General features: G+C 36.9%; 1 protein-coding gene across 3 annotated transcripts in view; it reads right to left on the bottom strand.

Moving 5' to 3' along the window:
• Positions 1-20,258: 20,258 nt before the first annotated feature.
• LOC114650153 (protocadherin-9) overlaps positions 20,259-25,716 on the bottom strand; it is an 892,982-nt gene continuing 887,524 nt past the window's right edge. For all 3 annotated transcript variants that reach the window (XM_028799627.2, XM_051925668.1, XM_028799626.2), the window contains one exon: positions 20,259-22,048. In XM_028799627.2, coding sequence (XP_028655460.1) covers positions 21,681-22,048 — 368 coding nt within the window. In that variant the 3' untranslated portion in view covers positions 20,259-21,680. The remainder of the gene's footprint in view (positions 22,049-25,716) is intronic.

Genomic DNA, 25,716 nt, shown 5'->3' with positions numbered 1-25,716 from the left:
CAGTTTAAAGGAAGTTACTGTACCATTGCTCACTTTCTGTCTAACTCTCTTTATTCTTAACACTGCTCTTTAGATTTCCGTCCAGTTAAGTATTTCACATGAACATCCATGGGGGTCAAATGCACCCCAACAAAGCCAAGTTATATATTTTTTGAGGTAATATATTTGGAGTAGAATTACTGTGGATGAACTAAATGTTATATTGGGTTTTCAACTTTTCATGTTGTTTTAAAAACTTTCCAAGCTCTGAATATTCATAGAACTGTTGCATTGCTGGCTTGTACAACTTATGTGTACATCATTCCTTCACTTTTTGTAATCTGAGAATTCACTGTTACAGCTCTTGAAAATTTGTATCCAATATTCACTTGCCTCATCAAAAATACTATATTCTAAAAAATTTGAACCAGTCTTAAAGAGCCAATTAAGTTGCACACCAGTCCAAGTAAAGGATGAAGAGAGCGCCACAGTTGTGTCTCAGCTGTTCACAGGAGTGTGTTTTATGATCAAGCTGTTTAAATGTGTTGTATTTTTGCTCCACTATATCCAGAAGAATATGGAGAAGAAGTGTCTAACCTCCCCATCATCATCCCCTCTACCCACCATGCAAACACAGATCAATGTTTCAGCAATAGTTTTTTTTCTAAGCATTATTTTATTATGGGTTTTCATTATTTATTTATATTACAATACAAGTCCATTCTAGTGTAGAATGAAAACACAACTGGTATTCAAACGGATAACATCATTGTGTTTATTTTTGACTGCGACCAAACACAACACACTGTTGAATCTGTTAAGTGGTTAACAATTAAGCAACTGGCATTTTACAATGCTTTATGTATATATACAGAATATATATTATATATATTATGTATTTATACAGAATTCTTTAGTGGATGGCGTAACGCATGCGCGTCAGAGACTCATCTGAGGTATGCAACACCACCCTGGGACAAGACCGGGTGCTGACGTTAACTGTGTTGTCTCCCTATTCCTCCACAGTGCCGAGGAGATGTCCAGGGAGGATAACTGACTCTGCCCCTTCCTGTCCAACCCTTATAAAGCCCCCTGGAAGGAAGCGTCTACTTGTAGACTGAGTGTACCGCAGGACTGCGCTCCTACGCAAGCCAAACAGCTCAAGAATGCTGATTTAAAGAAGCCCAAAGGCGACGTTTGCTTATTTTCTGTTCAAAGCCTTTATTTTTCTTGGGGCCAAAGAGTGTTGGTTTTGCTTTAAATCTTCAGACAATTGAACAGGACAACTCGGTTGGTTTCCCAACATTTCTTTTGGGTTCCATGATTCCCTCACCTGACGACCATGGTTATATACTGTAGGCGTTTAAGAATGTCTTAGTAATTAATAAAAGGGAAAACTGTTTAATGGACTTTGGATATTACGGGTGCTAGTGATGAGCAAAACAGCCAATTTTCAAGTCACATACAGATTTACGACCCTGAAATCAAAATTAGTTTCATAGCTGAATTTCACAACACAAAATTTCAGAAATTCTTCTGAAGACAAACACTACAAACTAAATCTACAAGCTGCTTTAGTAGATCAGGATCAAGAGGAGAAGCAGAAAAAAGTGAAACATGTCAGTTTGATGAAACTGACACTAAAATTAATTTCTCAGGCAATTTTCTCACTAAGGATTTTTTTTGTTTTAAATGTTTGGTTTTTTTTGTGCAAAACAAGGATACTGTTCCCTAAAGCCTCATTCACACTTCTGTGTTTACCTGTGCTCTCTTCTATAGCTGCATAAAGCATATAATCCAGCAGTCAGACATACTGTAGTGCATTATAACATCATGTATTTGCTAATGGCTTTGGCTTCACACTGCAGTGCCGTATAACGGAGTTCTCTACTAACTTTTCTCTCCATTGCCTAAATTTACCCGAGATAATATGTTCAGATTTTGAACTAGCATTTTAAATTAAAGGGCTCCAAGATTTTTAATACATTTGTTAAGTGTAGATTGATGAGCAGAAATGGCGAGTTTATCCATTTAAAGTGAAATCTACAACACAATAAAGAATGCGGAAAGCAAAGGTGTCTGAGTACTTTCTGAATTCATTGCATACAAATACTTTGGTAACCATTCAACCTTCTACACATACAGTAAATCATACGTAATAGCTTTAAAGTGCAAGTTGAGATAAAATAGTAATTTAACAATATAAATTTGCCAATATAAAAAGAATTAATCGTGCATGCATGGATCAAAGACAATAAAGTACAGCAGTCTTTACATTTTAAATGTTATAATGCAAATAAATCGCTAGCAGTTTTCAAGGTACCTTCCATGGCCATTTCATGTACACCCAATGACTTGTCAAGTCATTTTCTAAATTTATTTCATTCAGTTTTAGGGTTGTGATGGTCAGGAGTCTATCCTGCTAATATGAAGCCCAAGCACAAAGCAGGACTCAACTCTGCACTGCTCTCCTACACATTCCCACTAGTACTCACACTAAGCAAATTAACTTAGCATGCTGAGGGATTGCCACAGTACTCAAAAATAAAAAAAAAGAAAAAATCATACTAATAATGAAATCTCCCAACTCAGCAGTTGTCTCCCAGATCTCTGAGATAGTAGCACTAACAACTTCAACACATGCTAAAAACACAACCATTTTCAATTACATTTTTCTATATTAATTATAATGACACTTTTACATGGGGTTAAAGTATTTTAAAAGGACATCACGTTTACACATATTAAAATCTAGAAGTGCTTAAGAAATGTGACTTTTAAAATTTCTTTTATTTACCCTGCGTGGAGTTTGCAAATTCTCCCCGTGTCTGCGTGGGTTTCCTCTCGGTGCTCCAGTTTCCTCCCAAAGTCCAAAGACATGCAGGTTAGGTGCATTGGCGATCCTAAATTGTCCCTAGTGTGTGCTTGGTGTGTGGGGGGGTGTGTGTGTGTGTGCCCTGCGGTGGGCTGGTGCCCTGCCTGGGGTTTGTTCCTGCCTTGTGCTGGCTGGGATTGGCTCCAGCAGACCCCCGTGACCCTGTGTTAGGATATAGCCGGTTGGAGAATGACTGACTACCCCAATAATTTTAATTGTAGAATAACAGTCTCAAACCTGTTTAATTCAGTTCAGGATTGAGGAAAGCCTCAGGAACAAAGCAAAAACCAACCATAGCGAGCAGGCTAGTCTCTCACAGAAGCACTGGTGGAGAGCTCGACTGCCTGTTTTTCCCTTCTCTTTTCTATAGGTGTCTTTGCTATCAGTCTTCTTAGTTTGATTGTTTCACTGGTTGTGAGGTGGGAATACTTATTATATTTTAGTTCCACCGAAACGAAAGCTCTCTGTGAATAGTACTCGATACAGAATTTGTGCTTAGACAAACTTTGCCAGTTTTACCTCACAGTTATGTGGCGAGCCATAACAGACATACACTGCTCTGAGTGAAAGAGGCTGATGGTATTATGCTGCATTTTAGGACACCTGTGGCGAGCTACTGAATTGATTCATCTGCACATCAATCTCCATGATTCACTAATAAGAGTCGTTTATAAAGAATGAACCATTCAGGTGTCTGTAAAATGTAAGGATTCACCATGAAGAAATGTAATGGAGTGTAAAGTCGAGATATTCACTGTAACATTTAGTGGAGTAAAAGTCAAACGTATCCACAGCTAAATCTACTTAATTAAAGTACAAATATGTACCCAAAAATGTACTTAATTACAGTAACAAAGTAATTGTACTTCGTCACTTTCCATCTTTGCACAGAAGCCATTGCTGCATACATTTCCACGCACACTGGACTAATTTAGAGTCACCAACAACTTAACAACTATCTAATTAACAACCTAACTGTTGACTAATTTGATAATTTGTAAATCTTTCGTGATGTGGGTGTATATTGAAAACCTGGTGTTGTGCCACCAGGCAATGAAAGGATCAGGAAGTAAATGGGAGTCAAAATAACAAAGGAAAGGTCAAAATGAGGAGATCAAAAATACTGAGGGTCAAAACATAACCGTGATAATAGGAACAAAATGCAAACAAACTTTATTTATTTTTAGAAATGTGCAAACTTGAATACGGAATTGACATCAGGATCAACTTTTACACCTTGTGACCCCTGATGTCACATTGTTCATGACCCCTAAAGTTGCCATTAGCAACTTGTTGTGATGTGAGATTGTACATATAACTTGATGAATATTTTGTATGTCTTTATTTGATTTTTAGGCAAAGCAATGTAATTTAGTGTTACTTTGGTGAGAGGCATTTGTGTTTGCCCCCCTTTTACGACTGAGCCTCTTTGAATTTTACGACAGGATTTGGGGGAAGATGTGCCTTAAACCAGTTTGGTTAGTGTTTCTTTGCTTAATTAATTTCTACCCCCGCAAGAAAGACTTAAAGACATATGGTCTTGGGGGTGGCAGGTATTAAGATGTTCTATTCCCCCATTGGTCTGAGGTATGGCTGTTTGGAATTGGCTTGTCTCAGATGCCTTTAAGTACCATGATGTCCTATTGGCTCTCGGGGTTGGACAGAACATCTATAAATGTATGTGTTTAACCTCACAATCTCTCTCTTGCTAACCTGTGATGATGAAGACAACACAATGAAGAGCACAGCTCAGCAGCCATTTTGAACAGACATGTGGCTGAAAGCTGAGCACCAATGATGCCTTAACTAGAGACATTTAAGTAACCACAAGTCTGTGTGCCTCCTGAACTACATATCACCATTTAATCAGGTTGTATGGTTGCCAATATTCAAAAATACTTTGCATTTTGTTATTATTTATGAATATTATCAATAAAACATTATTTTATGTGTAACCTAACTTCTGCTTGTCTTTTTACTACATCGAATGGCCTAAGGTAATAGATATAGAAGGGAAGGTGGGGATAAGTTATACAGTAATCCCTCCTCCATCGCGGGGGTTGCGTTCCAGAGCCACCCGCGAAATAAGAAAATCCGCGAAGTAGAAACCATATGTTTATATGGTTATTTTTATATTGTCATGCTTGGGTCACAGATTTGCACAGAAACACAGGAGGTTGTAGAGAGACAGGAACGTTATTCAAACACTGCAAACAAACATTTGTCTCTTTTTCAAAAGTTTAAACTGTGCTCCATGACAAGACAGAGATGACAGTTCCGTCTCACAATTAAAAGAATGCAAACATATCTTCCTGTTCAAGTCAGGAGCAGATGTCAGAGAGATAGAGAAAAAAAGCAAACAAATCAATAGGGCTGTTTGGCTTTTAAGTATGCGAAGCACCGCGGCACAAAGCTGTTGAAGGCGGCAGCTCACACCCCCTCCATCAGGAGCAGAGAGAGAGAGAGAGATAGAGAGCCAGAGAAAAACAAACAAGCACAAATCAATACGTGCCCTTCGAGCTTTTAAGTATGCGAAGCACTGTGCAGCATGTCGCTTCAGGAAGCAGCTTGCACAGAAGGCAGCAACGTGAAGATAATCTTTCAGCATTTTTAGACGAGCGTCCGTATCGTCCAGGTGTGCGAACAGCCCCCCTGCTCAATCCCCCTACGTCAGGATCAGAGAAAGTCAGCGCAAGAGAGAGACGGAGAAAAGTAAGTTGGATAGCTTCTCAGCCATCTGCCAATAGCGTCCCTTGTATGAAATCAACTGGGCAAACCAACTGAGGAAGCATGTACCAGAAATTAAAAGATCCATTGTCCGCAGAAATCCGCGAACCAGCAAAAAATCCGCGATATATATTTAAATATGCTTACATATAAAATCCGCGATGGAGTGAAGCCGCGAAAGGCGAAGCGCGATATAGCGAGGGATTACTGTATACAATACCTTATAAACAGTGGTAAGTGTTAGATTAGGCATTCTAAGGCTACATATTAATAATACAATAGGGGAAAGTAGAGCAATATATATTACTCTACCAAGACAAAACACAACTGCCAAACAAAACTGCTCAACACAGTGTGTCCAGATAAAAACAAAATGGTATCGCAGGAGAACACAAATAAATAATAAACAACTGGAAAAAAAAAAACAAGCAACCTTCAGAATTGAATAAATAACCCTCAAAAAGGTATGGAGAGATTATATTTTTTGAAAAATCATTGCGATTTCCCCCATAGTTGTGACATCTACAGAAAAATCCACATAGATATGAAGAGCATGTTTAAGCTCTGTATTTAGAACAAATGGGTCCAAGGTTGTAATCTCAGGTACTGAATTAATTGAGCCACATTAGTTACCACTGTGACACCATGCAGCTGTAATAATATAATTTGTTTACATGTTTACAAATGTTTATTCAATTCTTATAATGGAACTGTAAAGTGTTTTTTTTACTGGGCTCTAACCTTCTTCAGGCACTGGTAGTGATGGGCATGTACAAATTAAATGGTTTGATCCAAACTGAAAACAATGCTTTCTTTACTCATGGATAATAAACTTGTTCTTTACATAGCAAAAAGTATATGCAGACAGATATGTGGGTGACTCAGAATGTGCATAGCGGGCCAATGACTCATTACTGTGTGTTTACGCTTAATGAAGAGAGTCTGCTATGTACACATTTCAGGTTATTTCTGAAGAAGAAAAATGACATTGCAGTTTATCCAATAAAGCTATATTATTATTATTAGCATTATCATTATTATCCTTTACTTCATCTTGCCTGTTGTTTGATGACGGTAACTAATAAAAAAAACGTCTCTACAAGAGATCATAACGATTTTACAAGTCATTCTTTTTGCTGAGCTTCTTGGCTTCTTTCAGCATGATCTTCATATCATTTGGGATGGCTGTTTTCAAGCAGTAAGTAGCTTTTCTCTTTCTTGTTATGTAGCACTTAGCATGAAGGTTTGCTAAATTGGTTTTATCTGTGACTATTGGCATGTACAACGATGGTAGAATCATTGATTTGATGACCTTTTTGGGTACATGTTCAAACCACTTATTACATACTTTTACTCCCAGATACATTCATATTATCCAGTGGATGTAGCCAGCTACTTTGTTATGTCTGCTGGTGTACTCAAGATATAACATCATCCTGCAACAACAGGCCTTATGTGTTTCTTTGCATTGTTGCACATCCTGCACTTGTTATCAACTGTCCATTTCAGGATGTTCTTAGGGTGTTGTGCTGAATTCTTAGTCCTGAGCTGCTATTATCAAGCTGTCTGTCCCTCCTTTTTAGACCAGAACTGCGAGACATTTCTGTTCATGTAATGGTTTTCTCTTTTGCAGTTCAATTTTTTTCTTTCTGATTGGAGGACTGATTCTTTATATTCAGAGCAATGGTCTCTTGCCTCAGATAATTGTATTTGATTAATATGGATTCCTTCTGCAGACAGTATTTTGCTTAACTGTCATTATGACCTTTCACTGGTCTGGTGAACTTGTCCTTGTCTAGCTTGACGTGCTTACTTAGATCAATGATGTCTGAATTGTAAGCTGATTCTAGCTTGACTAACCCATGTCCACCATTTCATCTCTTGATATAGTCTTTCAACATCAGCCTTGAGGTGAAGGAGTAATCCAATAGAAATGTATCTTAAAGAAAGAAAGCTCATCTTCATAATGTTAGACTTCTTAACTATCCTGAAACTGTAAGCTATGGCAGGTGTAGCTAAGGTGTCGATAGCTGGAATTTTATTTTTCGAAATCAGTTCAGTCTTATGTATTTGTCAGGCTCAACTATAAAACTACCTCACAATGTTCTCCTTCATCCAGGTGTTCTCAATACCATCGGCCTCTTCTACTTCCAGGTACTTGTAGTTTTCTTATTACATTCAGCTGTATTTTTGGCTACTGATTAGCTTACTACTTTTGAATATTGCTATGGCACATTTGTCTAAGGCAAACTCCATTTTGATATCATCACTGAGCACATTGACAATGGTACAGATTTCTTTGACCGTGATACAGCCATTTTACTCACAAGCAGTTGATTTTTACATCCTCTAGGCACTCCTCAACAAGCCTTATGTTGATCTAGAAGGATAATATTTCTTGAGTATGTGGCTATGTCCAATTGGTCAAAGCAACTGTGAGAATTTTGTATGTGGTGGGAAAGTATGCAATGAGATGATAATTCCTTGGGGCTGTTAGCGTCCTGACCTTTTAATATTAGGGAGGTGGTTTCAGATGTTAACCACTCAGGAGCACTCCATTGATCTTTGAAGGTGTTGTTTCTGGCCCTAGTTTAAGTAAGTATTTAGGTCATTGTACAGGGCAGTTAGTTGCTTAAGCGAAACGTTTTGCACGTTGTCTGGCCCAGGGTAATTCCAGTTTTGAGTCTGTTTAATAACCTTAGCTATCTCTTCAACTTAAAAGTCTGTGCTAATGGTCCTATCCTGGCTGAACCAGATCACTTATCATTATGGACAACTTGATGTTCCAGGATTTCTCGCCAGACACTCTTTACTTGTTTATTACTTGGTTCTTTCATGTCATTTTTTGACAGTTAATTTGAGGAAATTCTACCTATCTATCTATGATAAAAACCTTTGAGCATTTTCATTGAGCTGTATTGGTGGTAATGGTTGCATCTGATAATATACCATCTCAGCCTCTGTTTTTTTGCCTAGAGTTTCATCTGAATACAAAGTTCCTGTTCATCAGTGTTCTTGTTTGCTTTGTAATTCTTGAGCTTGTTGTTGGCTTTCAAGTAGAGTTGTTGGGTTGGAACATCTTTCTTGAGTTCAGCACTGGTAGTTCTTTCCTATATGATTCAATGTTTTTTTTAATTCTCTTTTACCATGCCAATTCTTTGTGGGCAACCAGTGATTGTGTTTACTCCTTGACCTCACTAGCTATGGTAGTATCTGCTGCATACATAAGCTCATTGGTGTTAGTAAAAGATAGATATTTGCCTTGTGCAATATTACTGTTTTATTATTTTATTTCTGTAAAACAATGTTTTTCAAAACATAAGCTCATCTGATCAGCATCTCTCAAAAACTACCCTTTTTTAAAATAAGTAAGAGTCTGGCCTATAAGCTTTCCTTTACGCTTTTCGAAATACATAGTTACATGTACATTTAGTATTATAGAGCGTTCAAGGTTAAAGCATTAATGCATGTGATTTACTTCAAAAACATTATACATGTTATTTTTTCTAAATCGCACTTAGCCCATGTGTAGTTCTACATTCCTTGCTCTCTAAATCATTCCATTAATGATGGCTGAGAAAGACAAACTCTATAATGGTGCTTTTTGATTTAAAACTCTACCGGATGTTTCAGAGGACAATAGTTATTGATATTAATAAATTTAGTGCTTGCAAATTTAAATGTCAGCTTCTTTGCCTCCTCACTTAAAATGACAACATGCGACTGTTAAAAACTCCAACATTAGGCCACAAAATCTTTGGCAGACTACAATGACTGAATGTGCAACTTGACTTATAACTATAAATGAAACAAAAGCTAAAGAATTAACTACTGATATTGCAAAATGGATCACGTCAGACTGCAGACCTCAAAATACAGGGCTGAGAGGCATAATTTAAGATATCATGGCTCTACAATTATCACATTGCCTTTACATGGGATAATTGTGTCATATATCAAGAATTTCTATAAAAGGCACACGTCTTTACAGTTTGACCAGTTAAGAAGTCGTAATGCACTGGCATTCACAGGGGACTACCAAACATTACTGTGATTAATCAAGACTAGTCGAATGACATTTTGTGATTGATTGTATTAAAACATTGAATCATTTCACAGCTCTCATATAGTATATGTGTGTGGTATACTATATACAGTATATACCCCAAAATACTAAACTAAAACAAAACCATTTACTGTATATAAACAGGTCTGTTCATCATGGCATCACCAAAGTTAGCTCTGCATCATTACAGCTCCAGGCATCAGGGTTCAGTTCCAACCACAGGTGCTGACTATGGAGTGTTCATAAACTCTTCCTACATCCATTTGAGGATTCTCCTACATTTCAAAAATGGAAGTGATAAGTTAATATATGGTTCTGAATGGCTTTTATGTGCGTGAATATGGCGTATTTATGCGAATGTAACATGCAATGCTTTGACGTTCTGGTGTCCAGCTCATGTTGTCTCAACAGGTTTTGGCTCCCTTGAGCTCAGGAAAAAGATTGAGGGGCAGCTTGTTGAAACGTTGATCTTTTCCAGGCAGATCATCTGGACAGATTCTTGTGCAAACATCTGTGATCTTGAAAAGGACTTTTGGACCTTATATGACAGTCTGTTCAGAGACAAAGAAACAATTAATGCAGATCTGGATGTTTGCTCAATTTTGAACAGCACATTTGGAGGTTACCATCAGCAGGACAGAATAACTTATCAGAACTTGTGCTATAGTCACCCATTACAGATTGTACCAGAAATTCTGAGAATTTATAAATCATCAGCCTTGTTAAATTTATTAATGTCTAGCAGGTTAACCATCACGTCTGGTAGAGCCAATTTACTCAGAATAAAAACACACATTCACAGGTCTTTAGCAACAAGAAAAAAAGGACTGATGTATTGTATTCTTGCTCTCATTTTAGTTTTATAATTTCAGATTGACTAATGCACAATTAGCTGTTCAAGGAAATTAGGCTTTTGTGTTTATGGCAAAGGGAAAAAGAGCAAAGTACTGTAATGAATGTACATTCTTGCATCCAGATTAACCTGAGCCAATTTGTTAAACAGTCGCTAACATTTTGAAGAGCTTGAGGAACATTGGAAGAAAGACAAAAGTAAAAGTCAATGAAGTGCAACAAAGAAAACAGAAGGAATAATTAATCTAATATGCATCAGAAGTGTCATCTGTTTTATATGGAATAAAAATATGCCTCATTTTCAGTATTAGTGTAGGCTTTCTGATTTAATTTGTAAAGCCTTATTTTACTGAGTGGTTATTTTAGAGAGATTTCTTTCTTATAAATATTGAAATGTGTCAATTCTTTCTTTTATTTATTAGCATTTGTAAAATGCAGTAGTGACCCATTATTAGTTACTATATAATATACAGGCCTATAAAAATATTCACTCATCTGGAAGTTTTCAATTAATTATTATACAACATGGAATCTCAGTGGATGTAAGTTGGCTTTTTTGACATTGATCAGCAGAAAAAAACATTTTAATATCAAAGTAAAAACAGATCTCTGCTCTAAATTAATTAGAGATATAAAACACTAAATAACTGATGGTATAAGTAGATTTAGTAGATGCACCATTGAAAGCCATAACATCCTTGAGTCTGCGTGGACAGGTCTCTGTTAGTTTTGCACAACCTGACACTGCCATTCCCCCCCCATTCCTCTTATTCCAGCTGCTGAAGCACTGTCAACCTGCATGGGGATCATGAGTGATCAGCCTTTTTCAAGTCCAGAAACAAACTCTCAATTGAACTGAGAGGTCTGGACTCTGATTTGGCCACTCCAACACATTAACATTGTTATTTTAGGCCATTCCTGTGTAGCTTTGGTTTTATGATTGGGGTCTTTGTCTTGATGGAAAACAAATCTCCTAAAATGTAGGCTTCTACATCAGTCTTTCCTTCAGGAAAAAAAATAATTTCATGCTCTACTCTCTCAAGCCCTCCAGGGTCTGCTGCTGAGAAGTATCCCCACAGGATGCTGCTGCCACTATTATGCTTCACGATAAGGACGGTGCATGCTTGATAATGCACAGTGTTCAAACATGGCATTTAGTCTGATGTCCAAAAATTTCAATTGTGATCTCATCAGACCATAGAACCTTGTTCAAGCTGACTTCAGAGTATCCCATGTGCCTACCGGCAAGCTTTAGCTCAGATATCATGTGTGTTTTTTCTCATTACTACTCTCCCATAAAACTGAGACTGGTGAAACACCTGAACAACACTTGTCTGTCTAGTCCCTGCAGTCTTAGTCACTATAGCTTGTAACTCCTCCAGAATTGTTATTTGTTATAGGTTTCTTGGTGACCTACCTCACTAGATTTTTGCACAATCACTCAGTTTTTCTGGATGGTCTGCTCTAGGCAAATTTACAGTGGTGCCATACTCTTTCTATTTCTTAATGATTTCTTAACTGGACTCCAAGTGATATTCAGTGAATTGGACATTTTCTTGTCTCTGTCTCTATCAACTGACTTATCAATCACCTTTTCACAGAGTTGCTTGGTTTTTGGTCTTCATTGTGTATTAGGACACCATACTGGGTCACCACAAGTTGGTCCTTCCAGATAAGGCGCTGTTATACTGTAGTCAATTGAAACCCCTTGACTACAAACAGGTGATCTCCACTGAACTAATTAGGTGACTTCTAAAACCAACTGGCACATCAGCGATGAATTTAGGGGTATCATATTAAATGAAGTGAATATATGTGATCTGTCAGTGCAGTGTCCAGAAGTGCAAAGCTGACAGAGGTCTGTGCACTCAGGCTCAAGGCTGACATGGTTGCCAAAGGTACCTCTTCTAAATACCGACTTGAAAAGGTGGGAATGCTTATGCGACCAATTACTGTATATACTTCCGTTTAAGTTCTCCCGCGGATAAGTCAGGGCTTGATTTTACCGTATAATTTCCAGTATTTTATAATGTCGGTCGTATAAGTCGAATGCGGAAAACTCACACTCATGGTCCAAGAGATTATGATATGCTAACGCCCATCTGAGAGAGTAACCACAGAACACACCACTTTTTTCTTCTATATATTGTGCCTACGTGACCTCATGGTAATATCCAAACTATTCCGAAGGCGACATTTACACTGTTTTGTGTTTTTTGTATCTCACATCCTCATACACCTTTATTGTAAGAGCATCCCATATCTGCAATGAAGTGTTCGATCAGAAGAAAATATGAAGCTGGCTTTAAATTAAAAGTCATTGAAGTGGTGAAAGAAATCGGTAAGTGCGGTGTTGTAACAAAATTCGATGTGTCTAAGAAACTGGTGCGAGATTGGTGAAGGAAGCAAGAAGATGTAAAAAAAAATGTAAGGGTTGCATTTTTGAACGAGCGTATAAATTGGGGTCTGATTTTATGATTGATTTTTTCGGTTTCAAGACCCGACTTATACGTGAGTATATACGGTAGTTTATTTAAACCACCTTACAGAAATCTGTATTCTGTTTGACGTTAATGATTTTTTTCTGTAGATGAGTGTCAAAAAAGCCAAATTTAAACCATTGTGATTCAATGTTGTATAATAATAAAATGTGAAAAGTTACATATAACTTGAATATTTTTTATAGGCACTGTACAGATCCAAATTTCATTTGTCATTTTAGTAGCTGAAGAGCAATGTATTTTCTGTACTAAAAAACCCATATATTTTAAAATTAAAAAGTATTGTAAATTCCTAAAAATATATGAGTTTGCAGTCTATATCATTTTAAATGTTATTTACTGGCATGTGTTAGACTTAAGTATTTAAGTTTTTACACTACATCACTAAATGTCATCTTCTTTTCCATGTTAACATGGTACCTGACTAATCAATACACCGCTAACACTTTTGATAGGAGCTACCTAAGACAACATACAGTATTAGATATTTCCTGGTACAGCAGGTAACAATATTTCACTAATGCTTTATTCGTTTTTTATAAGACAAACAAAGCACTAACACCATTTTAGAAGAGGAGCTACTTGTAGTGCGACTAATAGCCATTTGCTACTGTGTTACAAGACCTCATCAAAGGTTTTTCTTGTTACCTAGTAATACATGACCAACAATTCATTATAACAAAAACTTAAAGCCCCTAAAGCATTAACAATATGCCTTTATACAAAAAGTAATTTTCCATTCCATCCTGAGTAAAATTCACTTCTGATCTTTTTAATATTAACCAAATATTCTGTTTTTATAATCTAATTGTTTGTATGCAGGATGGCCTAGTTTGTAGCTCAACCCACTGTATAACCCTAAGCACTGAGTTGTGTTTCACTTGTAAAAAAAATAGATGGCATTACATATTATTCACAGTAAGCTATGCAACATTAAACATACAAGAAATAAAACCTTTATGACAATCTTCGTTAAACTGTAGGACACAGTAAAATGGTAAAGATTTGAGGAATTGCCGAGTAAAAGAAAAACACTGCAAATGTTACTCAAAAACCTTACCTTTAATGCTTATCAAGGGGTCCCAAACTTTTACTTTCCAGGAAGAGAAATGGGCAGAAGAAAAATACCAGAAGAAGTCTAGGAAAGGTCATATATATACACCTCATTATGTCAGATAGCCCTGCTTTCTTGTGTATGTGGAGCACCCACAGCTATGGATGCAACTTGAGAGAGTCCTTCTGCTCGTAGATTTACCCCATAGTATTAACTCACCTTCATACCAGCATCAGTCAAGTCTTGCAGCTGTGGATACTTCAAATGGTGGGTGATGGATAGCGTGCTCAACTGCCAAATTGTTGCCAGATGAAGGACACCATTTAAGTTGGAAATGTAAGAGGAGTAGTAATACAGAAAAAGACAGTAGCATCTTGGGAAAGAGGGGCCTTCTCTAAAGAGAGAAAACAGAGCCCACTTATTGGCAACATATGATGCATTGGAAAATGAAACTCCCAGGATCCTGAGAGAAGTGGCCTTTCAAAAGGACAGAACAGCAGAGGACAGACAGCATGGCAAAGGGTAGGCGTTCCTAGCCTTCAATATGTCACTGTGTTTACCTATCTAAGTGTTAATCCAGGATAGAATGGCAGGATGCCAGTACTCCTCTGTCTGGCTGTTAAAAGCCAGCACATCATACCTGATTAGAAGAAAATGGGGCAGCGTCAAGACCAGGATCTTGAATAGCTATAACAGACTCAGAGATGCAGGGGCATTAAAGTCCACCATAGGGAATTCCAGTCTGGTGTCTTTGCAGTCATCTCAGGTAAGAAGCACTGTTGACAGTTAGAGACTCTGATAAACAGACGAAAAGGATAATGTTTTGTAGTTGGGAAAGTGGCAAAGCCACCCTACACAACAAAAATGATACAATAGAACAGTTATTTTATGGCTTATAATGCTTTTATGTATTTTAATTCTTTCTTTGTTAATCCCTCAGTGTGGTGTTTGCGTGTTGCTCTCATTTTGTAAACGGCTCATGTTAGGTTAAATGAGGACTTCTGTACGAATGAATAGATGGGTGTGTAGTTAGACTCATCCAGGTTCCTGACTCGAGTTCAGCGCTACTGTTGTGGTGCTCTTCAGTATCCTGTGACCGAGAAATGGAATGAACCAGCAAAGCTGACTGAGGTTTTGCATTAACCTGAGCTGCAGTAGATTAAACGTAATTACTAAAACTGACCTACAAGTGATTGATCTAGAGCAGTGTTTCTTAAACTTTTCTTTCACACAACCGAATTTTGCCTATTTAGTATTGTCAAGACCCAGAAATGATGCAGACAGTTGGAGAATCACTGCCAAAGGCAGCATCATTTACATAAACTGCCAACAGTGACCCTTCACATCATAAGGCACTCTGCAGAACGTATGCCACCGTTTCCCACTGAGTACAGTTGTGAATCTCTACTCATAGTTAAAGTACCTGTGATTTACAGTATATAGAGGGAGAATTTTATTTTTAATTTCTATACTATGAACAGTGATGCAGTTTACTAGACCTTATACTATAATTCAGCTAAATTAGTGAGAGAGGAGGATGTTAGACTACCTCAATATGCATTTTAATGTCACTAATTCTATGCACTTTTGTAAAAAATAAATTTGTGTAATTTACACTAAGTGAGTGTTAATCCACAATTGTATGTTTTTGCCATTCTCTTGTAAAATTTTAACATATAAATATTTAAGCATCTCCACTCTTGAAATCTAGTACCATTAAAGGGCACTTGTATCATCATTTTTTTTTGTGGGGGTGTTATCATGTCTGTTAACTTAGATGTAAAGCTAAGCTAACCAGGCAGTAAATATCAGCATCGGCACAATCATTTCTTTACTATTGCAGGTTTGGCGCGCTTCCAGTCTCTAGGAAAATGTTCCATGTGATTTTCTAGAACTACTTTTCCCAATTCTGTTAATTTGATGCATTTTGATACTTTATTTAATTTTGTACTCTATAACGTAGAAATTATTTAATGTGTCAAATAATTCCACTAATGACTGGCACATCAGAAAGTAAGAATTTGCTACAGTATTTTTGTCTTATTTGCTTAATTTTCATTGTGTCAATTTACAATATGTCATTCTGAGTGCCTCTCGCAGGACAGGCTAGACACTCACACAGGAACACAGTGGTGGCTCATTAAATAAAGTGCTGCAGTGTAACACGCCAGATGCACTTGGGAGTTAACCTTTGTGATGCAGCATCACATGGCGAGTGCTCTCAGGAGTGAACCTTTGAGCTTCCTGGCCCAAGTGAATGCGAGTACGAGTGTGAGCTGTCAGAAAGTTTGTGCTAATGGGTGTTACTGAAGAAAAATGTAAATGATACACCATTACACCACTGATAAGTAGTTTTTGGTGCAGTAGTCTGAATTTTTATTTAAGATTTAATAAATGCAGTATGTGCTCTTCAAAATGCTAAAAGTGAAAGATTTTGTATCACTGAAATCAAAGCAATATTTTCACTTTTTTATTTCCTGTATGTAAAGAGCTTAGGGAAATATTTTATATCAATATTATGTTTACTAATAAGGTAAATAAATGTAACATACATGATGTCAAATTAACTTTGTATTTGCCTAATTTGTATTATCACAACGAAGGCAGTAAAAAAGAAATTTGATCTCGAGTTGTAAATAGGCAGAAGTTATATTTTAAAGACATTAAAGAATCAAATAACCTTAATTGTATTGTATATTCAATATTCACATAATATGAAATATCTAATAAATGCATTTTTTCTTTACTATATACAGTATATTTGAAATCATGATGTTTAAATAATATACCGTACATTAGGAAAAAACATTTTCACAAAATAAATTCTGAAAATCATGCTTTAGTGGCTATAGAGTAATGAACTCTTCAATGGGTTCTTGATTTATGAGGCACCGAGTCACACCACATCCAGAAGTACAGGCCTTCTGGTTACTAAACCAGATAACATTAAGGCAAAATCAGTGTTTGGGTGTGCTTGTCTTAAAGAATAAAGGCAATGTGCTACACCAAACAAAAAGATATGTGATGGCACCAAACAAAAGTCACATTTCCACTCTTAAGTTGTAGCACAATTACCAGGATAATCATCTCAGCTAGGAGGAACTGCTAATACTTAAAGTCGCACGGTGTTACCAAAAATGGAAACATTTCCTGGATGAGTTATACATGATAAGCTCTAGGTGGCTGTATGAAAATAGTACACTAAATATGGATTAATAACTTAATATATTCCTCTCAGTTAAGAATGTGATATACTGTGGCCTAAAGATTCATTCATTTGTATAAAGATTCTACCAAAAGTAATGGGAATATTAATTTCATCAGTCAATAAAAATCTAAATGTGTCCCTTTGTAAGTGGCCATTCTGATCAATTCTGCGTTGCAAGTTTGCTGTAGAAAAAACTCACATCCATGTGTACACGGCTATGCAATGCTCCCGGTGATTTGTATACATCAATTGTTTTTAATGAGCCCATAGAAGCTTGTTTACTTTTTTCTTTCCTTCTTTTTAACTCTCAGTATGGGAAGACAGACATTAAAGCATGAATATCAGACCAAACAATTCAGTCACTGTGTTGTTCAAAACAACATATCCTTGTTGGCCATTATCAAACAGTGAATTTTGAACACGTGACTGCTATGATTGACGTTCTTATACCTAGTGGCATGGATCATGGACTATCTTAAAGACAGACCTCAGTATGTGCGTCTTGGGAACTGCACGTCTGACATTGTGGTCAGCAACACAGGAGCGCCACAGGGGCCTGTACTTTCTCCGGTCCTGTTCAGCCTATATACATCGGACTTCCAATACAACTCGGAGTCCTGCCATGTGCAAAAGTTCGCTGATGACACTGCTATCATGGGCTGCATCAGGAATGGGCTGGAGGAGAAGTATAGGGACCTAATCAATGACTTTGTTAAATGGTGCGACTCAAACCACCTACAACTGAACACCAGCAAAACCAAGGAGTTGGTGGTGGATTTTAGGAGGCCCAGACCCCTCATAGACCCCGTGATCATCAAAGGTGACTGTGTGCAGATGGTGCAGACCTATAAATATCTGGGAGTGCAGCTGGATGATAAATTAGACTGGACTGCCAATACTGATGCGCTGTGCAAGAAAGGACAGAGCCGACTATACTTCCTTAGAAGGCTGGCGTCCTTCAACATCTGCAATAAGATGCTGCAGATGTTCTATCAGACAGTTGTGGCGAGCGCCCTCTTCTACGCGGTGGAGTGCTGGGGAGGCAGCATTAAGAGGAAAGACGCCTCACGCCTGGACAAACTGGTGAGGAAGGCAGGCTCTATTGTTGGCATGGAGCTGGACAGTTTAACATCTGTGGCAGAGCGAAGGGCGCTCAGCAGGCTCCTATCAATTATGGAGAATCCACTGCATCCACTAAATAATGTCATCTCCAGACAGAAGAGCAGCTTCAGCGACAGACTGCTGTCAATGTCCTGCTCCACTGACAGATTGAGGAGATTGTTCCTCCCCCAAACTATGCGACTCTATTCTACCTGGGGGTGTAAACGTTAACATTTAACATTATACAAAGTTATTGCCTGTTTTTCACCTTCATTATTATCATTCTTTAATTTAATATTATTTATTGTATCATTATGCTGCTGCTGGAGAATGTGAATTTCCCATTGGGATTAATAAAGTATCTATCTATCTATCTATCTATCTATCTATCTATCTATCTATCTATCTATCTATCTATCTATCTATCTATCTATCTATCTATCTATCTATCTTGGGCTCTCTTTAAGGTTGAAAATTAAGTTATACTTCTTTTCTGGGGTGATTTGACTCAGACTATTTTGGACTTTTGGTTTTCAATTGGAGACTCTATTTAAGAGTTTTATCAGTTTCTCACGATATTTTAAATACCAGTTTGTTTTAGCATTTGGTTGACACCATTTTAAGAGTTTCATGTCATTTGTTACCTTGGTAAAGCATCCCACAACTCACCAGCTCAGTGTATGATGAGGCCACCAGCGTGACTATATAAAGATCACTTCTCGTAGTTCTAATTTATCTGAAACTGGATAAAAACCCTTAGTAATAGTATGCAACTTTTTTTGATACTTTTTGGTACTAGAATTTTTGTTGATTTTTCATTTTTTTGTTAGCATTGGCAGCTTTCACAATCATACCTTTGACTTTGTTTTTTGGATAAATCTTTTCTTCTGATCTTTCCTCATAAAATCATTTGTTGACAACATGGACATCTTCTGCCCATCTTTGCTCCTCAAAGATTCAGCCTTTCATGGTACTCTCTTTTTATCAAATCATGATTACAATCACCTGTTGACATCACCTGTTTGAAATCACATCATTATTTAATTATTATACATCATTACTAATTTGCCAACTTCCAACTTTTTTCGGGATTTGTGTTGCAGGCCAGAAATGCAGGAATGGATGTGTATTAACCAATGAAATGAAGTTGACCACACAAAACGTGAAATATCTTGGGTTCATACTTTCTGCAAATAAATAACAGTCAAAGCAAATTTAAGAATCACTGCATTTTCCATACCGTCCCAACTTTTTTTGATTTAGGGTTGCATAATGTACATTGGAAAGAAACTCCAAACATAATTGAAATTGGCTGCCACTGTCATATTTTTCACTCATAGTTAGTCACATGACAGAATGATTCCGTATATTTACAAGCTCATTTTCAGTCACACGAATATGTCTTATTTTAATTTTTTTTATATAATTAATACAATATTTTCTCAATGTAAAATCATTTAGCATTTTAAATTCCTCTGACTTTACTGCATTGACAGTATTTATAAAAGTTGTACTTATGCCACCAATACACATTTGCTGGTCGCCACTTTTAAGTGAACACATCACTGCTTATATTACTTTATATTACTGAAGTAATCAGACACACAGCATGTTATTCTAAACATTTATTGCAAGAGCTGAATACCTGTATAGCAGTAACAAGGATTAACTGTTTATATATATTTATATGTATATCTAGGATGGCAAACACCCCCACACACTGACAAACATACTGCAATAAGCAATTCACCCCAACCCATGGGTTTTTGTGTTTGTACATATATATATATATATATATATATATATATATATATATATATATATATATATATATATATATATATATATATATATATAATTATTATAATAGTATACATATATACTGTTAAGTAAAACATGAAGTGCTATACAAAATGAATGATTCTGTAATCTACAACATAACCTTCAAATAAAGCAAAGGAGGTATGCTTAAAAAGTGAGACAAAAATAATCATATTTAACTGTAAAGCTATTTTGCATGCTATTTCATTGTTTTAATTGGCTTTCATGCCTTAACAAAATAGTTTAAAATGCTTGGGTTCACAAATTTCTGCACGTGCTTGTAGATCAGGTAAATATATTTTGTGGAAATTTTTCTATTTATGATGCTAAAACCAGCCAGGCATTCTACAGTTTGGATCTTTTTTAGCAGAATGGAAGAGAGTGCGACCCACATCCCAACCATCGAAACAGGTAGAATGCATGTTTTCATGTCATGAAGGCACAACACGTGAAACATCCAATGATTACACTCAAATCTCTTGTGCTGAAACACAAATTATGTTTTTTTTTTTTTTTTTAAGAATTGCATTAAAAGCCTTTTTAAAAGACAGCCAATTCCAAAAACCCCTGCACAACAGAATGACTCCTTGTAAAATCACAGGTGCACTTGGGTCAGCAGTCTCCTTATGCTCTGTTTGAGTTGTTTTTTTGTTTTTTTTGTGAAATTAAAAAAGCAAAGATTTAGTAAAAAGATATATCATTACTAATGTCAGTGGTAGAAAAATAGTTAAAAATAAATTAAAAATTTCCCCAAGCACAGTGGTGTTTCAATGACAGTCAGGAAAAATATAGAGTATTTCCTGTAAGTCTGAGATTAAATAACTTGTGTTAACCTATTCACAAGCATTTCTGAGTGTATGAATATGAATGTGTCAGACTACAAAATGCATATTTTTACAGAAAGAAATGAGTAATTTAAAGTAAAACAAAAATGCCTATAAAATATGAATCGTCATAGTCTGTTGAGTGAGTAGTACAGGTACACAAAATTGGTTAGTATTAACTTGTCCTATTTACAAACACTTCAACAATGACAGACTCAACAAGTGTCCACTAACGGTGTTAATAGCACAATTTTTTTTCAATTTTATATGTCCATGTTCTTCAACTGTGTCAAGTAATATAGTCCCAGAATAGCTCAACAACAATCACATCACAATATCTCAATATCTGAATATATTATTTAGCCACTATATTAAAAAAAAAAGAAAAAAAAAACTCTTTAGCCTTCTCTTCTTCAGAAATGAAGATCACATATACTTGAAAGTGAGTTTTACAAGTATTTTGTAAGGTGTTACTGTATGCTCAAGGCAAGGATCCAATACCATTGGTGGTGTCAACATAACGTAGAATTGTATATACTTGCTGAATATAAGCACTGGTCTACAGGCCTACTAAGTACATTAACTCTATTGAACAGCAGTAGCAGGAGTCAACATTAAAAGCCTACATGACTTTCAACGTTTGCCTACAGTATATGATCACTTGGGGACTTCTTATAGCTGGTGCTCCTTTGGGCTATCAGTTCCAGAAACCTGTTTATATGATTTCAAGTTAGCCAGCGGAATGTCTGTCATATGATTGCCACTGTTGAAATGGCCTTCCGCACTTCCAAACTGCTTTCGGTCCCCAAACTGGTTCCTGGTGCCATCTTCTTTCCAGTTTCTTGTCAATGTATGTCCATTCACTAATTTATCCTTGGCCCATTCTTTTTGGTTGGCAAAGGTGGAGAGTGGGGACTTGGGATGCTGGTAGGATCCTAGCCCAGGAGGCATCCAACAGTTGTCAGAGTGTCCAAGAACTAAACACTCTTGGGTACACATCTCTGTGGCTTCAGCTAGTCCCCTGGGTCCAAGTGGGCCATCTAAAAAACAGAGTTAAAAACAAAAACAGGAAATGGATTAAAATCTGCTCATGATATGCCTAAGCAGAGTGAATTATTTGGGCAGGAATAGTATTAAATGCAAATTTCATAATAATACCAACACTGCATTTTATGTGTAGAGTGCCTAGACGTTTTTTTTTAATGAAATTAGACACTTTATTGTTTGCCATACAAACGTCAAGACAATTTTTTTCTGTCCTAAAGCAAATAATCAGCTACAAACACTCCATAAAAGACAATAAAAAGCAGGAAGGCAAATATGTACAGAATCAAAAATGAGAACAAAATGTAATGCCTTTTCCTTATTCCCTTAATTGCAGATGAAATATTTCCTTTGAAATTGGTGCAAGCAGCTTATCAGTGAAAAAGAACATATCTGTTATAAAGCTGATACACATCAGGAGCAGCAAAGGTCACAAAGAATAAGGCGATTCTTCATGTAAAGCACAGGAGATTTAGATGTAGGTGGAAGTTCTTTAATGCCAGAAGCCTAGAGTTTCATGGCTCAATGCACTCAAAAGGTCAATAATGTTAACAAATATCTTAACAAGGCCAGTCAAATACAGAGCCACTCACCACTTCTACGTTTAAAACAGGTTGAAGAGGACATTTGAAGAGAGTATCTATTTTTTGGGGTCTTTATTTTTCAATCTTAATGGAGTTGGTTTCTGTTTAACCCACTATTGCTCTTCTCTTATTCCTGATGATTTTCCATATTGCCTGTGTGTTAATTTGAGTGAAATTTCTTTTCTTCTTTGAGGCATTTTGAAAGATGGCCATTAACATTATGGCAACAGCACTTCAGAGAAATTCAGTTTTATCTGTCCATACCAACTGCTCAGATGTTCTGCTCCTTAGATTTTCTTTTCTGACACATAGTAGATGATGATAAATACAGCAGGCCAGCGCTTCTCATCCTTTAATTGCATAGCCGTACTGTACTTTGACATGTCTAATTATTTTGAGTCATCTCCTCATGTTATTTCCATATGAACTTGGCCTCCTGTTGCTTCAGTTATAGGCGCTGACTTGACAAGTGGTTATTGATTAAATGTTTCTTCGGCATGCACATGGGTCTGTTTTTTTCTACTTTACCTCAAAAGTACATAAATGAAAAAAATGACAATACTGTAAACTTATGACACAGGATTGGACAATATTTTGTACTTTGTGTTATTCATGGTTTACTCAGCTCATAAGGGCTCTCCGTCTTTACAGCCATTTCAGTGCCCCTTGATTGGTGGCACAGCAGTTACTACTGCTGCCTCACAGATTCAGCATCCTGGGTACAAATTCTGTTCCCAGTTGCTGTCTGTGTGCATATTAACAGTATTTCTTTGTAGGTTTTCTTCAGCTGCTCTGGTTTTCCTTCTACATGCCAAAGGCATGCATGTTAAGTTTATAATTTTAAACTGTTCTAGTGTTAGTGCAGGTGTGTGTGTGAGTTTACTAGTGATGGACTAGTACCCTGTAATGGATTCTCCTTGCTTTCCACTTGTTTTCCTGTCACCCCAAATTGGATCAAAAGGCTTGAAAATATTACATTATTTCTGTATTATAGCAGAGCATCTTAGAGTTGTAATGGTTAGCACATATACTGCTCAGTGACAAAGGGCTAATGTTGATTCCTGGCCAGGTCATTGACTTTTTAGAGAATTCCATCCATCCATCCATTTTCCAACCCGCTGAATCCGAACACAGGGTCACGGGGGTCTGCTGGAGCCAATCCCAGCCAACACAGGGCACAAGGCAGGAAACAATCCTGGGCAGGGTGCCAACCCACCGCAGTTTTAGAGAATTCAAATTTCATAATAAGATTCAAAAGAAGAGTGATAAAATCAGAAATACTGTTCTTTACCTTTTCAAAAACATACTACACCGCATCAGAATCATGCAGCTTCAAAAGTGTCCCTTATTTCTTCTGCCAACTCAAACAGGCATACAATATGAGAAATCTGAATGAACATTGTGACAGGTGGCAGAGTGACACAGTGCCACCTCACAGCTAAAGTCTCCTGGTTACAACAGTGTCTTACGGCCTGGGTGCAGTTTGGACATTTAACTCTGTTCATGTGTGTTTTTTTTTTTGTCTAGTCAATACTTTTACATAAACATTGTAAAGATTATGCTTGTTAAATTAATTGGCATCTGTAACATGGCACAACATTTTAAGTGACTTTGAGTATGTAAATGGATCTATATCGAAGTGGATTGGCATCCCATAAAGATTTGGGGCCTTTTTTGTGCACAATACTTCACAAATAAGCTCTTTTCTCCCCCTGTATCTGAAATGGAAGTCTGTATACTTGTGTACACTTTATATACCACAAATATTCTCCTACTTCAAATAGCTAATCATGTGTCTGCTGCTCAACATATTTAACAAGAAGATATCATCAAAAGGTTTAAGTATTGCTCAACTAAGCAACAGGATGAATACGATATGTTAAATTATTGACTAACTCTAGTACCCAATGCGATGGTTCCAGCATTTCGAACCAGTTTCCTCCCTAAGATTTTTTCACACTACAGTCTCTAGGGTTTACGGGGATAATGGTGATAAACAAAAGACATCCGAGAGGTCATAGGAGAATCCATCCATCCATCCATCATCCAACCAGCTATATCCTAACTACAGGGTCACGGGGGTCTGCTGGAGCCAATCCCAACCAACACAGGGCGCAAGGCAGGAAACAAACCCTGGGCAGGGCGCCAGCCTACCGCATCATAGGAGAATGGTCAGCCAAAAAACAGAAAAGCCACATTTACTTCTGCAAAAGCTACGTACAACAGAGGTGTGTACACGGACAAATCTAAACGCATAACACATCAAACTTTGAGGAGCATGGGTAACAGCAGCAGAAAATTCCCCAGTGTTTCACTTCTGTTAGTTAAGAACAGGATGAAGAAGCTACAGTTGGCATATCATCATCATAAATGCACAAGTGAAAACTGGAAAATGTTGTCTGGTTTGATGAATCTTGATTGTTGGTGTAACGTTGCAAATGGTAGGTGGAATGTGTTAATAGGGAAAAGGTAGAGATTTTTTTAAAATTGGGATTGGGAGATGAAGCATAAGTCATAAAACCACAAAGGTCAAAACTGTGAACCTTTTCTGTCTGTCATCACAGAAATATCATTTAACAGACATAGTCAAAATACAGTTGCACAAGTTCTGAAACCAAGAAGACTGTAATTATATCAACACTCTCAAAAGTTTTTAGCTATCCACCCAGTCTCAGATAATCAGGAAGTGTGTGACTGTTATATCTGTTATTCGTTGAAATCATTGGACTCCAGTTGCCCTGCATAGCAATCTGGAAAAGTTCCAAAAGAAACAAAATGGCTTCAAAATAAGATGTTAAACCAATTTTAAAAATTGCCTTTAGCCTTAAATATGAATTCTCCGTATTTTAAACCCCCCAAATGACATGAAATAAACACTAAATCAATCCAAATAATAGTATTTTCAATGATTCTATGTACTTTGCTCCCTTAAACGTATCCTAATAATGACAGTTAACAACAAGCCAAATAGACATCCAGGTAAACAACACTGAAAGGCTGCAATGACTTCAGTATCAGACTCACAAACATGTTTATTAGGAAATAGTGGATTAAATACCCAGAACACCTGGAAAATCGGA

The sequence above is a fragment of the Erpetoichthys calabaricus genome, chromosome 4, assembly GCF_900747795.2.
Source record: "Erpetoichthys calabaricus chromosome 4, fErpCal1.3, whole genome shotgun sequence".
In the NCBI taxonomy this organism is placed as follows: domain Eukaryota; kingdom Metazoa; phylum Chordata; class Cladistia; order Polypteriformes; family Polypteridae; genus Erpetoichthys; species Erpetoichthys calabaricus.
Note: the sequence above shows the minus strand (reverse complement) of the source record. Positions and strands in the feature narration are given on the sequence as shown.